General features: G+C 46.4%; 1 protein-coding gene across 1 annotated transcript in view; it reads right to left on the bottom strand.

Annotated features, from left to right (window-relative positions):
- Nucleotides 1-17,698, bottom strand: part of CHAT (choline O-acetyltransferase) — a 50,148-nt gene that overhangs the window by 23,101 nt on the left and 9,349 nt on the right. The window contains 2 exon segments of the mRNA NM_001001541.1: nt 14,138-14,315; nt 16,187-16,367. Of these exon segments, the coding sequence (NP_001001541.1) occupies nt 14,138-14,315; nt 16,187-16,367 (359 nt within the window).

Raw genomic sequence — 17,698 nt, 5'->3', positions numbered from 1 at the left:
TGATCTATTCCCTGGGAAAATGACCCATGTCAGACTTCTACCGTTCTGCTTCACGTGCTCACAAGCTCTGGGGAGATGGAGGCAATGGGCTCCTTCTCAAAGGCTTAGAGCTTCTCAGCATTGGTCGCTCCTATCTGAGCATCTTCCTCTCATGAAAAAGGAATTCTATCTGCCATCACACCTCCCTATTCTTCTCTACTTTATGGCTTATGGGGTAATCTTTGTATTCTCAGTCCCTAGAGGCTATGAGAATATCACTAAAGTGTTTCTTGCTCAGTGAAACCTACCTCCTGCAAATCAGAACTGCTTTGATTTGAATTACAAAAGCCTCTTAAGGAGCTCAAGAGGGAGAAGCTTCAGCTTCCAGGAAGATCAGGTGGACTTTTCCCAATTCCTCCCACTGAAAACCCTGGACATTATATTTAAAACAAACAGAAGAAGACTCAAAGATGGAGAGAGGAAGGATAAGTAGTTAGGGTGCTCAGGACCTCAGGGACAAGATGGTAGGTTTTTTGGCTAAAATTGTGGTCTGAATTGTGTTCCCTCCATTCTTGAAATTCATATGTTGAAGCCCTAACCCCCATTGTGACTGCATTTAGAGACAAAGTCTCTAAAGAAGTAATTTAGGTTAAGTGAGGTCATTAGGGTGAGGCTGCAAACCAATATGACCATTGTTCTTTTAAGAAGAGGAAGAAACACCAGGAAAACCTGTGCTCAGAGAAAAGACCATGTGAGGATACAGTGAGATGGTAGCCATCTGCAAACCAAGAAGAGTGGCCTCAGGAGAAACCAACCCTGCTGACACCTTGATCTTGGACTTCTAGCCTCCAGAACTGTGAGAAATAAATTTCTTTTGTATAAGTCTGTGATATTTTGTTAGGGAAGCCCTAACAAACAAATACACTAGGTTTTCTGTTGCACCTAAAATACCCCAGACTTGGAGCTGAAGTAGTTAGCAGCATAAAAACACAAAGAAGTGTAGAGAGAAAATAGCCCAACAAAAGCCTTCTCTCTGTAGCCAAAGGACCAGTGAAGGCGAAGACTAGCAAGACAGAAAACTTTTAGGCAATAACCACCCCACCCTCACACCAGCAAAGGCCAAGTGGGGAGCCTAGCTGTTCCATCATCTACCATCATCAGTCTGTAGTGAGGCATTTCATTCTGCTAGTATCAGAGAAGGCATGATTTCAGATGGAAACTGGGACTTCCATTTCCATTGGGTGGAAACCACCACCCATGTTAACCCTCACAGGGCTTCAGTAGAGACCATGTGGGGAGCTTTAATTCCCTCCCCACCACCAGTAACAAAAAGTCCCTCCCTGGGGCATCAATACAGACCACATGAGGAACCTGGACTTCTGTCCCCACCTGGCTCTAACAAAGCAGCATCCACCCCCTTTACCTGCTGGAGCAGTGTCAGAGGAAGCCAGTTAAAACAGAAGGTTTAAATAAGAGCCAATGTCTTGTAACGGAATACGTCCAGGTTTCAAAAGAAAATTACCTGTCATTCCAAGAATCAGGTAAACCTAAATTTGAATGAAAAAGAGATAATCCACAGATGCCAACACTTAGATGACAGACATGTTAGAATTATACGACAAATTTTTTTAAATCAGTCCTCACAAAAATGCTTCGACAAGCATTTATGAACACATTTGAAACAAAATAAAGAAGTCTCAGCAAAGAAATAAAAGATATAAAGTCAAATGAAAAGTTGAAGACATAAAAATATAATAACCAATATATAAAGCTTAGTAAACTGGCTCAACAACAGAATGTAAGGGTCAGAGAAAAGAATCAGTGAACTTGAAGATAAAACTATAGAAAATAGGCAACACAAACAGAAAGAAATAGATTTAAAAAAACAAAAAACAGAGCCTCAGGGTCTATGGACAAAAGATCTAATAATCATGTCATTGAAGTCCCAGAAGGAGAGGGAAAAGAGCCAACAGGAACTTACTCAGAGAAATAATGACTGAAAACATCCCAAATTTGGCAAAATGCATAAACCTAAAGATTTGAGAAGCTCAGTTAACTCCACAGAGGATAAATTAAAAGAAATCCACACCAAAACATATCAAAGTCAAAACTAAGGACACAGAAAAAAAAATGAAAGCAGAGAGAAATGAAATTTCACAATAGGGGAAAAATAATTCAAATTACAACATATTTCTCATCAGAAACCATGAAGTGTGGTAAGAAGTGAATGATTTTGTTCAAGTGCTAAAAGAAAAGTGTTGTCAACCCAGAATTCTAGGAGTTCCCTGGTGGCTTAGTGGTTAAGGATTCTGCACTGTCACTGCTATGGCTTGGGTTTTATCCCTGGCCTGGGAACTCCCACATGTGAGAAAAAAAAGAAAAAAGAAACCTAAAGAAAATAAAGAATGAAAATCTTAGTAAGTAAAATTTAATCCTCTTTTTTCTTTTTATTCTTTTTAGGGTCACACTTGTGGCATGTGAAAGTTCCCAAGCTAGGAGTCGGACTGGAGCTACAGCTGCTGACCTACTTCACAGCCACAGCAATGCCAGATCCAAGCCATGTTTGTGACCTACTCCACAGCTCCTTAACCCACTGAGTGAGGCCAGGGATTGAACCCACAACCTCATGGATACCAGTTGAGTTCTTAACCCACTGAGCCACAACAGGAACTCCTGAATTTTTAAAAATTATGTTTCACTTTTGAAATAAAAATGATAACACTGTGATCTGGTTCTACATTTGTATTAGAGGAAATCTTTAGGATACTTATAAATAAGAGAGAATAAAGAGATGTAAAGGGTAGTAAACTTTCTACTTCACTTCACCAGACAAAATTTCAACACCAAAAGACTGTGATAAATTATATATATAAGGTAATACTTATGGAAACTACTAGACAAAGTTGTACAGATACACTAAAAACACTGCAGATATATTAAGTAGAATTTTAAAATATGTGTAAGTAACTCATAGGAAAGCAGGAAAAAGAAAGCAAGGATTGAAAAATGGAGAAATGAACGATAACAACGATAAAAATAATAAAGTAGTAGAGTTAAACCCCAGCATATCAATAACTACACTGACAAGAAATTGATGAAGTAGATTAAAAACATGTCTGAGCTATATTCCATCTACAAGAAACTCATATCAAATATAATGATATATGTTGGTTGAAAGCAAAAGAAAGGAAAAAGTCATATCAAGCAAATATTAATGAGAAGAAAGCAGGAGTGGATATATTAATATCAGTTTAGGTAAATTTCTGGGCAAAGAAAATTGAGATGTTGAGGGGTGTTACATAAAACAAAAGGGTCAATCTACCAAGAAGACATAGCCATCCTAAATGTGTATCTACCAAACATTCTCAAAATATGTGAAACAAAAAGTAACAGAACTGAAGGAAGAAACAGACAAATCCACAAGTGTATTTGGAGACTTCAACACCGCTCTCTTGATAACTGTTGGAACAACTACAGAAAGTCAGCAAGATATAAAAGAACTTGACACCACCATCAATCAACAGGATTCTAATTGACATTTATAGAACATTTTATCTAACAACATCAGAATGCACATTCTTTTCAATGCCCATGGAACATATGTGCCATGGTAGACCATATCCTAGGCCATAAAACAGTGCAAAAAGGCAAGAAAAGAGAATAAAAAGGACACAGATCAAAAAGGAAAAAAACCTGCCTATTTTCATGACATGATTTGTTTACGTAAAAAATCATTAGGAATCTACAAAAAAAACCACCTCCTCCTACAACTAATAAGTGAGTTATAAGTTCACAAGATACGAAGTAAACATAAAAATCTGCACACCAATGGCAAAGACAGAACACCCAAATTAAAACTACAATACCATTTGCAATCATGTAAAATGAATGAAATACTCCAGCATAAATCTAACAAAAACATACAGGATTTATATGCTGAAACTATAAAACGCTAATGCAAAAAATCAAAGATCTAAGTAAATAAAGAGATAAACTATGTTCACACATTGGAAGACTCAGTGTGGTAAAGGTGCCAATTCTCCCCAAATTGATAGACAAGCCTAACACAGCATCAAATACCAGAAAGACTTTTTGTAGATGACAAGATGATCTAAAATCTATGTGAAAAGGCAAAGGAACTAGAATAACTGACACAATTTGAAAAAGAATAAAGCTAGAGGAATCATTACATTCAATCTCAAGAGTTATTAGATAGCTACATAGCCAAGGATCTGTGGTATTGGCAGATCGATGGAAAAGAACGGAAAACCCCAAAAGAGGAATTCCCACTGTGGCTCAGCAGAAACGAACCTGACTAGTATCACTGAGGATGTGGGTTTGATCCCTGGCCTCGTTCAGTGGGTTAAGGATCCAGTGTTGCCAGGAGCTGTGGTGTAGGTCACAGATGTGGTTCAGATCTGGGTTGCAGTGGCTTTGGTGTAGGCTGGCACCTGCAGCTCCAATTTAACCCCTAGCCTGGGAATTTCCATATGCCTTGGGTGTGGCCAAAAAAAAAAGAAAGAAAGAAAGAAAACCTCAAAAGAGACCCATATAAATAGGCCCAACTGATTTTGACAAAAGTACAAAAGCAATTCAATGGAGAAAAGATGGTCTATTTCAACAAATGCTGTCAGAGCAACTGGATACCCGTAGTTTCCCCCCATCCCCCCAAAAAAAATCTTGGATAAAAATCTCACATATTATAAAAAATCAATTCAAAAGCGATGTTCAACTTAAATGTACAATATAATATTATAAAACTTTTGGGAAAACTATAGAAGAAATTCATCTTTGGGATCTAGGGCTGGGCAAAGAACTCAGATTTGACACCAAATGCATGATCCATAAAAAGAAAAATTGACAAATTGGAATTCATCAAAACTAAAAACATTTTGGAACATCCTGTCAAGAAGATGAAAAGAAAGCTACAAGTGGGAGAAAACAGAAAAACCACATATTCAATAAAATGTTAGCAAAGAGTATATAAACAATTCTTAGAACTCATAGTAAAAAACAAGAACAAAAACAAAACCCCAAAACCCAAACAAATCCAATTTGAAAATGAGCAGAAAACATGAAATGGTATTTTGCCAAAGATGAGATATAGATGGAGAATTAGCCCATGAAAAGATATTAAACACCATTAGTCATTAGAAAAATGTAAATTACAACTACAATAAGATCACTGCCTACCTATCAGAAGGTTAAAATAAAAATGAAAAATCAGTGACAACCCCAAATGCTGGTGAGAATGCTGAGGAATTGGATCACTCACACGTTGCTGTTGGGAATGTAAAATGGTACATACAGTCACTGTAAAATGTTTTAGCCATTTCTTTAAAAAATAAAACATGCAGATATCACATGACTTAGCAATTTCATTCCTGAGCATTTTTTTTTCTGCAATGAAAACTTATGATCACACTAAAACCTATACATACAAGCTCATAGCATCTTCATTTGTAATAGCCAAAAAGTAGAAGCAATGCAGATGTCTTTCAGTGGGTGAATTCAGTGGTGAATTCATCCATCACTATGATACATCAATACCGTGGAATACAATACCGTATGAACTTTTCACACATGCAACAACTGGGATGAATCTCCAGAGAACTATACTTGGTCTTAACCAAAAAGGCTGAGAAGCAATCCAGAGAATTATACTGAGTGAAAAGGCCAATCTCAGAAGGTTACATGCATCATGAATCTATTTACATGACATTCTTAAAAAATAACATGATAGAAACGAAGAAGAGATTGGTGGTTGTGAGATGCTAAGGAGGGATGGGGCTGGAGCAGAAGTGGGTGTGGCTGTAAAGGCAACACAAGGGATCCTTGTGGAGGATGGAAATGTTCTGTATCGTGACTGTATCAACATCAATGTCCTGGTTGTGATGTTGTAAGATTTGCAAGATGTTACCATGGGGTGGGGGAGATGGTACAGGCGGGTTTATTTCTGACAACTGCATGTGCGCCTACAATTATCTCCAAATAAGTTTAATTTTTTTAAAGGAGAACTCAGGAGCCAAGAATTGTTCTTTCCTCTGAGTTCTAGCCACCCTTCCCACAAAGGCAGATTTAAAGAGCTATCATACTTTCCTGAATTAAGGGAAGGGCTATGAATGGAGAAAGGCAGGAGAAACAAACAAAAACCAAACAAACATACGAACAACAACAAAAAAATGCCTCACAGCGGCATTATAACCAAATATCATCATGCTGCCCATGAGTTGGAAAGCGAGAGCCAGAGAGATGGCACTCAGACAGAAAAGAAAGCAGAAAGGTGTCTGGAGCGTCAGGGCTGGACAAGGACAAGGACAAGTCATTCAGTCTGAGGTCACTGGCCACTGTCACTGACTGCACTGGCAGTGCCCATCAACAGGTGTCCATTTTCAGTTCACCAGATTTTTTTTCCAGAGAGCCTACGGGCTTGGGAAAAACCTCCCCAGAGTGTTTCTCCAAATCAAATGAGCAATAGCTTGGAGAACACCCTCTGTGCACCTGGCACCAGATCTCATGCTTTGCAGCCCCTCCATAGCCTTGGTCCTATCCACACGGTGGGGCTTCCACCTCCATACCCTAGCCTAGGAAGCCAGCCTCCAGGGGACAACAGAGAGGGGCAGCTCAAGCCCAGGTCTCTTACCTTGGACCACATGCCTCTCCCTGTCTGGATGCTCTCATCCATAAAAGCCTGGATGCTTCCACTGCGGGAGAGACTGGCCCCGAGGAAAAAAACCAGCATTCCGCCTCGAGAGCCCAGGAGGTATTTCTGGGCCAATTAAATCAGAGAGGTTGTTATTGCTAATGTGTAATTGGTTTTAAAATCAGCAGACTTGCCTATCTCTGGATGACAATATTTAAAGAGCAAAATGCCCCATCCCGAGTGGTTCTTGTAAACCATGACCAAGGAGGCCTTCTGCAGATGCAGCTACCTTCTGTCAGTTCCCTCCTTGAAAGCAGTGGCTCAGCTCTAATTGGCTGCTAGGGATAAATATTTACGGGACTGTATAAACGGAAGCATCTGCCTCCAAAGTCTGTTCGCAGGGTCTCCACGGCAGCACCCAGGAAAGCTAGTGTGCTGGGGCGGGGCGGGGGTGGGGGCAGGGGGTGGCTCTCCAAGCAGGCTATCCTTTTCCTACAAATTGACAAGCACTGTAGTCTTCCAGACTCAAGACTGAATGTCTAATTAAATTTCCAGCCCAGAATAACGGTGTTGGCTCCTCCTGGGTTCAGGAAGGCCACAGCTTCGCGTTTAGCAGGGAGGGAGGTCCCGAGAGGATGTGCACAGCCGGGCTCCCGCCCCCGCCTGCCCAGCCCTGAAGACCTCAGGCTTAGGAGACAGATGCTTCCTAGTCAGTCCTGACTCCACCAATGACCACTTTTGAGGGAGGAGTTACTTCAACCTGTGGGAAACACAGCCTCCTCTGCTTCATGGGGATAAAATCCCCACCTCACAGGCCATGATAAAGACTTGCAACCACAAGGGACAGAAAGCACCCAAGACAAGGCTCAGGAGCCAATAATATCTGATATGTGGGTCCCAACCTGGGCTACATGTGAGGGTGCTTTAAGAATACAAATTCTTGGAGTTCTCCTGTGGCACAGCAGGTTAAGGATCTGGTGTTGTCACTGCAGTGGCCTGGGTTGGATCTTTGGCTCGGAAACTTCTGCATTCTATTGATGTGGCCCCCTCATGCCCCCCCAAAAGAACACAAACCTTGGTCTCATTCTGGTCCCACTGGAAAATCACCAGGACTCTGTTTTGTTTTGTTTCTTGGTCTTGTTATGTTCGCTCCCATGGCATAAGGAGGTTCCTAGGCCAGGGGTTGAATTGGAGCTACAGCTGCTGGCCTATACCACAGCCACAGCAATGAAGGATCCCTAACCCACTGAGTGAGGCCAGGGATTGAACCTGCATCCTCATGGATGCTAGTCAGATTTGTTTCTGCTGAGCCATGATGGGAATGCCCCTGTTTTTTGTTTGTTTGTTTGTTTGTTTTTAAGAAGCTCTCTAGATGATCCAGACGATCTTTTTTTTTTCTTTTTTTTTTTTGTCTTTTTAGGGCCACACCCACAGCACATGGAGGTTCCCAGGCTAGGGATCCAATCGGAGCTGTAGCCACCGGCCTATGCAACAGCCACAGCAATGCCGGATTCCTAACCCACAGAGCCACACCTGCAACTTACACCACAGTTCATGGCAACGCCAGATCCCTAACCCACTGATCAAGGTCAGGGTTCAAACCCGCGACCTCATGGATGCTAGTCAGGTTTGTTAACTGCTGAGCCACTTGGGAACTCCAATCTAGATGATCTTGATGTCATCAGCCAGCCTGGGTCACATCAACTTCAACCCACTGAGGTTTAGCCTCCAGTCCCGCTTAGCACAGGAAGCGGGCCTAGGCTACGACCCGTAGAGGCTCACAGCCCCCAAATTCCCGCAAGACTCTTGTTGCAGACCCTCCTTTGGTTTTCTCCTGCCCACTCTGGTTCTAATGATTCTGCTTATCCCAGTCTCCCCAGCAAGATGGCAGGCCTTAGGGGCAGTGATGGACGGGATCCAGCAGGTCTTGCAGCTCTTGGCACCCCCACCCCCAGAGGGCACTTGGCGTTGGCTGTGGTTGTCAGGTTGCTGACAGAGGTTACAATGCACACACTCATCCTGCATCATGATCTCAGTGAGCTCTGGTGAGAAGCACTGTGCTGGGAGCAGAGGGACCCAAGGGGCAGAGGAAGAGCATGAGCCTTGCAGCAGACAGCCGGCTCACTGCTCCTGGGCTGTGCCGTGCCGGCGGTTACTGGACCTCTGAGAGCAACATCTTCTCAATGTCATGGCAGAGGGTGGGAATGGGCGGCCTGGGAGCTCACAGAGGGAGCCATCCTGGTTGGGAGATGGAGCACGATGGCGGTGGCGGGGGGCGTAGGGAGGGTCAGGGACCATCTCTCTAACGAGAGAGGGTTGATGGAATCAACTACTCCTCTGGGTCTCAGATGATCCCGTGAGCTCCGCCTTCTTGGTCCAGACTCCCAGCAGGACAAGTGGAGCTCAGCTTGGCTGAGGCCTCCTGCTGGACAGTGTCAGCCTGGGCCCAGTGCCCATGGGCGCTAGTCTCTGCCTGGGTCCCAGGAAAGGAGGTGGAGTTCTCGGGATTTCAGCTGAGATACTCTGGAAAGCTCAACTCATTGTAGTGTTAACTGTGGTTCTACTGCGAACCAAAAAGACCCCCGGCCTCACAACCACAGCCAGCAGCTGCTTCTGGAACCAGGCGAGAGAGGCTTCCTAGAGGTTAGGGATGTGGGATCTTCATTTGCAGTGATGACTTCCTAGGTCTCTCACTGACACTCCCACCCACTGCTGCTCCGGTATCCCCCATACGGACTCAGCCCACCCACCCTCCTCGCCTTTCCTCCTTCCTGGACGCTTCGTGGTGCCTGACTGGCTGTCCCCTTACACGGCTAACCTCTTCTGAAAGTGACCTGTTCACCTTCTGCCTTAACTGGAGCCTGGCCCCCTCCAGGCCCACTTCCCTGCACCCCCTTCCAGGAGACTTCTCTTCCTTTAGGGCCAGATCAGTAGGTGGCGTTCCCCCGTTCCTTCTCCTAAATGACTCCTCCCCTGCCCCTTTCCCTTTGGAACTGCTGCTGGCAGCCGCTCGTCTCCCCATCACATTTGTCCTCCCTATTGCTGTGCTCCAGTGACCTCACAACTCCCTGCCACGAGGACCTGAGCTCCCTGATCACCTCCTTCCCATCACCACTCTGGTCATCCTTCTAGTAGCTTAAACCTCCTTAGCATCCTCCACTCTCAGCCCCCCTGCCCCTCACCTTTGACAGTTTTACTTAGCCACACTCCTGCAATCACATCAGGGAAGTTATCACTACCAGGGACCAACCCCCGACCCGAAGTCTCAGTTTAAGCATCACCCTCTTGATTTCTGACTCACACACTCTGTTGCCCATCCCCATGGCAACACATCTCATCGACACCCCCAAGACCCATCCGCCCCACCACCTATTTCAACTCTCCATCACCCACCGCTGTCTTTCACTTCCCTCCTGTTATGGGCTGAACTGTGTCTCCCTAAAATTCCTAAATTGAAGCCCTAATCCCCTGTACCTCAGCATGGGGCTGTATTTGGAGATGGGGTCTTTTAATTTAATTTAATTTTATTTCATTTTCCCACTGTACAGCAGAGATGGGGTCTTTACAGAGGTAATTAATTAAAATGAGGTCATTAGGGTGGGCCCTAATCCAACATCTACGAGCCTAGGAGAGAGGTGCCAGAAGAAACCAACTCTGTGGACACCTTGGTTTTGGACTTCTAGCCTCCAGAACTTGAGAGGCTGTTGTTTAAGTACCTCCAGTCTGTAGTACATGTTATGGCAGCCTGAGCAGAATCACACACCTCCTAACTCAGATCAGACTCCAACATCATAACCATTCCCTTGCCACACCTCTTTCCTTCCATCATGCTCTGCAATCTTGTCTGAACCCAGCAACCCACTTTCTCCTTGCCTGAGCCTCAGAACCTGAACACTGTGGTGGGGGGTGGGGGAGGAACTGCAAAATAAGGCTAATTATCCTGCCATATAGCACTGGAAACTATATCTAGTCACTTATGATGGAGCATGATAATGTGAGAAAAAGAATGTATATATGTATGTGTGACTGGGTCACCATGCTGTACAGTAGAAAATTGACAGTAAACCAGCTATAGTGGAAAAACACTGTAACCAGCTATAGTGGAAAAAAAGAAAAATCATTATTTTTTAAAAGGCTACTTAGTTTCTTCTAAAATGCATGACCCCCAAGCCTTCAAATATGGGCCCAACATAGTCCATGAATCTTAGCAAGTTTCCTGAGTAGCTTGTCTTTCCCACTTTCCAAGATGCTATTTCATACATGCTCTTCTGTCTCCAGCATCCCATCCCAGCATCTGTTGGCACATGGCCATGGCTCTGCTGATCTGAGGCCAGAAGCCACCGGTTGGGAACCTCCTCATATTCCTGCCACCACAGTTACGACCCAGGGGACCTCAGACCCAGGTTCTGTTTCCCCTGTACCAACCAAAAGCACCTGCCTCTCTGGGTTCCATCTCCTTTTGCCTTTGCAAGAATCCCATCCCTCTATTTGTCTCCTCACTTCTCATTAACAATTTCACTTAACTAGATTACATCCATGCCTTTGCCTCTTCTACTAAATACATTTCCTTTGACTCCCATCCTCTTCAAACCACTCCCACTGTCCTGCTACTTCTAGTACCAAAATGTCTAAAAAGAGCATCCACCTTTACTGACTGCCATTCAGTGACCGTCTCATCAACACTTCCTTCCTGCTGTTGAATTGCTCCCATCTGCATATAACCATTCACTGTTCCCACCACTCCAGTCTGACTTTGGTGAAGGTCGGGGATGAGTTAGGGTTGCCAAGCCCAGAATCTCCTCTTTGTCCTGTTCTTCTACAAGCTCTCAGCAGCATCTCACGGGGTTGGCAGCTCTCTCCTTCCCTCTTGGATCTTTGTGATTCATTTCCTGGTCTTCTTTTGACGTCACAGGCTACTCTTTCTTAATCCCCTTTGCATCTTTCTCTACCTGACCTCTGAGGCCCCCTTCTTCTGTTTCTAGATGATCTCATGCAGGTCCATGACTTTAAACATCACTTCTGTGCTGATGGCATTCAAATTTATATCTCTGTACTGACCTCTCCCTTGAGCCCCAGACGCATAGATCTAACTTGATGTCTCCACTTAGATGACTCAAGGCATCTCAGCCGTAACATCCGTCTCCGTTCTGTGGCCACTTCTCCAACCTGGTTCTCATCTCGGTGAATGGTGCCACCATCTACTCAGTGGCTCAAATCAAAAACCTAGGAATCTTTCTCATTCCTTTTGCTGTCACTTCTACTTTGAAATATACCTAGACCCCTCCCGTGTCTTTCCATCTTCACTCCCAACTCTAGCCCAAGCTGCCTTAATCTTTCACTCTCATACTGAAATCATTTCCTAAGTGATTTCCCTGTTTCCCTTTGGTGGGAAGGGACCCTCCTGGGAGGAGGGGACTCTGTGAAGGATGGGCTTCCTGCTGTGCAGATGACAGACAGTGCGAACTGGATTAATTAGATTTCTAAAGGGAAGGCGTGTGTGTGTGTGTGTGTGTGTGTGTGTGTGTGTGTGTGTGTCTCCTCCTTTCTGCCGTGCTTCCCTCAGAAACAGCACTTCCATTCAGAAAGCCAGATCAAGTGTCATTAACAAATTAATTCCGATTAGCACAGCCCAAGCACTTAGACCCGAGGGCAATCCTGGTCAATCCTGCAGGGAGACGGCTTGGGCCTGGCCTGCTAATAAAGTGGGAAACAGAGGCAATTCTTTTGAGAACTGTCTCTGTCCCTAGAGGGGGAGAAGAGTGGGATCTGATTACACCATGGTCTCCTGAGGGAATTAACTTACTTTGGAGTGATAAGTTATTAATTCCCCCACTTGGCAGTGAGGTTGGGGAGAATGGAGTCGGCTCTTTCACCTTCCCATGGCCCATGCATCCTAAATCTGTGAGAACCAAGCATTTGAAGGTACTCAATAACTAAATGAAAGCAAAATTAATTGGGAAGTGGGAACTAAGTCTGGAGCCCAGTATCCTTAGTGGCTCTTCATTGTTTTATGTAACAAATATAATGGGGCCCTGACTGTGTTTGGCACAGCATATTCAGAAATTAAACCAGATAAGGCTCCTATCCTCCTGGACCTTGTAGCCTGGTGAAGAGGCCAGTAATCGGCATGAATCAAACAAATGAAAAGCTGACTTCAGGGAGTGAGAAATGCAGTCAAGGTGAGAAAACGGGACAAGGGGACAGAGTGTGTGTGGGAGAGGTGGCAGTAGGTGCGGAGGGTTCGAGGAAGGTCTAGGGTGGGACACTTGAGCAGAGCTCTGGATCATACAAGGAGCTAACCAGCCCTGGGGAAGAACTTTCCAGGGAAAGAGAAGGGTCTGTTCCCTGACGGCCCTACCCCCTCTTCCTCCCAGCACGTCTGGCGTGGCCATCTTTGCCAGCCAGACTGCTCTCTTCATGGAGCTGGGCAGGCAGACATGGCCTTGCCCATAGTGGGTCCTCCTGCCTGGATGCTGTCCCTCCCTCTGGCCCCTCTTACTCCCATCAGAGAGCTTTGCTCACGTCCCACCTCTTCCTATAAAGCCTTCTGAAAGCTTCCCAGTTGGAAGGGCTCCCCCCTGAATCCGAAGTCCTGGGGCTGTTATTTGGCACCTGCTGGCTCTATTGCCTTACATGGTTGACACTGCGTTCCTAGATACTTGGATCTGCTCCCCTGTATACACTCTCCTCTTCAATTCCTATCCAGGGGGCTGCTCAGGGCCAGCGGCTTCATTCTCTCTGTCTCTTACACTCCCCAGGCCTAGCCCAAGTCACGGGCTTACAGACACTTGGGGAGTCTGAATGGACTCATGGCTGCACGAAAACCTGAGCGGCAGAGGGAGGCTTACAGAAGTCTCACCTCTCATGCAGGACTCTCTAATGCAGGCAAGAAAGGAAGACTCTCAATCCAGTCCCTGAGAATAGGGCTTACTTTGGATCTGAAAAGTGTTTCCAGAAGGATGATTTGAAACTTTTAAGGCCTCTGCTGGCTTTCTTATGGGAATGCTCAGAAACGTCCATAAGAGCAGCAGGCAGAAGGAGAAGGTCAGCTTGAAGATGAAGAGTTCTAGGACCAAAAACATCACATGAAGGAGGCAGCCAGTCACCCTCCCAGAGGTGGGTTTCATTCCAAGTCTCCATCTGACAGCTCTCCCAGTGACTCGGACCCCTAAACGAGTACCATCCCTGCCAACCAGTAAAATACATCAGCTTCACTGTAGCTGGTCTTCCTCCAGTTCAAAACTCTCCCTCTCTCAATATTCCAGGACATAACTCCGATTCCAGTGCTAGCCAGCCTCACCCAGAATGCTAGAATATCGTCAGGTGAAACACGAGGGTATAAAAGTCATCTTCAGTTTCAAGTCACCGAGGCCAACTGGGGCTGGAGGGAGGCCTGAGTGCCCTGGGCTGTGGCAAATGGGGATGAGGCATGGTGCCCGCCCCTGGAGGAAGGGAGGCCGATGGGCATGAGGAGGATGAGATGAGCGTGGATTCGCGCTGGGCACTGCTGCTAACCTTTCACGAGGACCGTCCTGGCCTCAGCCCACTCGCTCCTCCCGTCTGACGTCAGCAGGCCGATTGGAGGCAAGCGTTCATCCTCGTTGGAAGCCATTCTGACTATCTTTCTCAACTGAGTGAACAGATCCCCCTCACTGAGACGGCGGAAATTAATGACAACATCCAAGACAAAGAACTGTGGGGGAAACAGGTCAAATACGTCACTCAGGGCAGCTGGCCAAGACGTCAGGCCTTCCCTGAGCCTTCACACGGGAGCAGGATGGGGGATGCTCAGGCCCATGGTCCCCAGCATAGGTGATGGTTTGGGAGAGTCACAATGTGGGGACCGGCCCGATGTAGTCCAATGTACCGGACTCCAAGCTGCCCCAAATCAAAGGCCAGATTAAACTTAGCCAAGGAAAGCTCGTTTCTGCAGTTCCTGGTTGACATCAAACCATTATGTTTGTGGGGAATTGAGTAGAAATTGGTACAACTGCTGTTGGAGAGCAGTGTCAATCAAAATCAAAAATGTGCATACTCTGTGATTCAGCAATTGCTCTTATTAATACATACTTTAGCCCAAGGCTTAGAAAAACCTACATTCTTGTGTCATGGAAAACATATAAAGGAATGTGCAAACCAGCCTTGTGGGCAACAGCAAAATGGTGGAGGGAGCCCAGCTTCTCCAGCAGGGGACTGGCTAAGGAAAATGTGGTATATTTGTCCAGCAGTTAAAAGCAATGAACCAGGGACAGATCCCAAACATGCTGGTGAGTGGAGAAAAAAAGCAAGTCAGCAAGTAACACGCAGAGGAAGATTAAAATGGAAAAAGAACACACAAAATGCTCTATGCAGATGTGGGCAAAAACATGTGCCTTGTGTGTGAGGCCTGTGAGTTGTCATTCAGCAGCTCTGAAGCTAGAGCCTTGGGCCTTGTTAAGGGTTTTATTCCTAGCCCCAGGCAGGATCCCTTTTCAGCTGGCTGCCCTGAGTATCTGGTCCCATGCCCTGAGCAGGTACAGGAGTCCTGAGAGCATGCCTGGAAGGCACAGATACTATGGCATGTGGGAGGCTGGGAAATGCTGAGTTTGACTTTTGAATTAAGAGGGAGAAAGGTTCTCGTTTTTGTAGCCAGTCAGGCACAAGGTGGGCTTCGAACCTGGGAATAGGGGCTCTCAGACGGCAGACTTAGGGCTCCTGACTTGGACTGAAAATGTCAGAGGAGCCCAAGAAGGAAGCACTGTAGAACAAATACCAGGGTGGTCCCTGTGGTAGGTGTCAAACTTGGGTTTAATAAAAGAGAACCCAGCTTTTAGTCAGATGGAATATTTTCGTGGAGCCTCGATATTTAGAATATACTGTCTGGTGAGCACGAGTACAGGGTCGAGAGTCCTCACGCTCAGCCTATGCCCTGGGCCCTCAAAGACTCTCGTTTGCTCCCTGGAACCCGGTCTTAGGACCTGAGCTTCAGGGGATGGAGCATGGGCTAGAGACAGTGGCAGACTTAGGAATCCTTCTCATACTCGGACAAGCCACTTAACCTAAGTCTCGTTTCCTCATCTGTCTAGTGGAGGGTCCAAGGCCCCCTTTGCAGGGTCGTCATAGGATCAGATGGGATGAATGTGATTAGGGGCCAAGTTCACGGTCTGGACATGGAAATCGTGACAGTCACGACATGTGTTAAGCTGTCTGTCTGTGTGTGGTCTCCAGGAAGGCGATGGCCTGGGCGTCTGCAAGTGGAAGGGCTGAAAACATGATGGGTCTCATTAACGACCCTCAGTCCATCCAGGCGGTTCTTTGCGCCTGACCTGGCTGGTCAGGGCTGAAATGGGAGCCCATGGAAGACATTCTCAACTGAAGACTCTCCTCCTTCTTAAAATCCAACCAGTGGAGAGAAATGAAACTAACAAGGAATCCAGAGACCCCCCCCCCCACCTTGGGGCCACCCTGCCCCAGCTCTGCGTGTGACCCTGGGAAGGGGCTGAGCATCCCTGGGGAAGCAGGAATGGATGAGCACACGTGTGTCCTCCCCAGGCCTGAGCGGTTGCAGCAGCAGGGGCCGCTTACCTGGTTGCAGCAGGCCACGATGACGTGCTCTGGCTCGGGCATGACACTGCTCTTCTGAGCTACCAGGGTGTCCTGGGTGTGGCCAGGGAGCCGGTAAGAGGAGAAAAGCCCATAGTATTGCTTCATACAGAGAGGCTGTCCTGACAGCTGGCCCTTGGCACAGTCAATGGGGATGGAGTGGCTGGAGGGGGAGGCAGGGAATTAGAGTTGGTTCTACCATAATTTGATGAAGCAAAGCAGGGCATGGATGCCAGAACTGCATTAGGTTGGCTGCCAAAGAGCTCAACCCCCTACTTTCTAAAGGGGTGGAGTGCCCCATTTCCACAGCCCCTGGAGACCCTCCAGTGCTCTCCAGCCTCCCTTAGTCTTCTCCACCCAGTCACATGCGCTATGGATCTGGTCACTTCAGCCCCCTGAGCCTTTGCTTATAGTGTTGTGTGCTCGGCAAGGCTTCCCCCCCTCCATCCCCTGCACTCAACTCAAGTGTTTAGAAAACTCCCTCCACTCTTTCAAGAGTCTACTCCTTCATCAACTCTTCTACAGGCCTCTTCTGAGTTCAAGACCAAAAGTTTTCTTTCTCCTGTGGTCTCAGCATGTCTCATGTCCGTCCCTCCTTCCTCCTTCCTTCCCCCACTTCCTCCTCCTCTCTTGCCTTTCCTTCCCCCTTCCTCCTCTTCCTTTTATTCTCTTTCTCTGTCTCTTTTTCCTCCTTCCTTCCTACCCTCCCCTTCTCTTTCTCTCTCCCTCCCTCTCTCCTTTCCTCCCTTCCTTCCTTCCCTCCTGCCACTCTTTCAGCCACCAAATGTTACTGAGCATTCTCCTGGGCCAGGCACCATACTGGGATCTGGTGATATAGCTGCAGACAAGACCTTAGTTTCCTATTCTAGTGGGGAGCAGGTCTGGGGTATGTAGGTGGGTCAAAGAGAACAAGCAGGTGGTGAGACAGGGGGATGAGACAGGCAGGGCTCAGCAGTAATGAACCTGACTAGTATGCATGAGGATGCAGGTTCTATCCCTGGCCTTGCTCAGGGGGTTAAGGATCAGTGTTGCCATGAGCTGTGGTATAGGTCGAAGACATGGATCTGATCTGGCATTACCGTGGTGTAGGCCAGCAGCTATAGCTCCAATTTGACTTCTGGTCTGGGAACTTCCATATGTCATGGGTGTGGCCCTAAAAAGACAAAAAAAAAAAAAATCCTGTGTTGTGGGTGTCAGAATTCTGACCCCAGGGTCCAAGCCCTGAGTCACTCTGCCCCCTCCTCTCCAGAGGAATCACCCTACCCTGAAGGAGCTGCAGGTCTGAACCTCCACTCTAAGGCTAGGTAAGACTAAACTGGACCAACTTAAAAAGTGAGTGATGTTAGCTCCTGTGCCTTCCTTGCTCTGCCACCTCTGGGCTGTATGACCACAAGCACAACCCCCTTAACCTCTCTGAGCCTCAGCTTCCTGTCTGTGCAGTGGACACTGCTTAGGGCCCTTCTCTCTGTCTAGCACTGGATGCTCTTATATTAC

The sequence above is a fragment of the Sus scrofa genome, chromosome 14, assembly GCF_000003025.6.
Source record: "Sus scrofa isolate TJ Tabasco breed Duroc chromosome 14, Sscrofa11.1, whole genome shotgun sequence".
NCBI lineage: Eukaryota > Metazoa > Chordata > Mammalia > Artiodactyla > Suidae > Sus > Sus scrofa.
The sequence above is the reverse complement of the archived record's forward strand: the minus strand, read 5'-3'. Positions and strand labels throughout refer to the sequence as shown.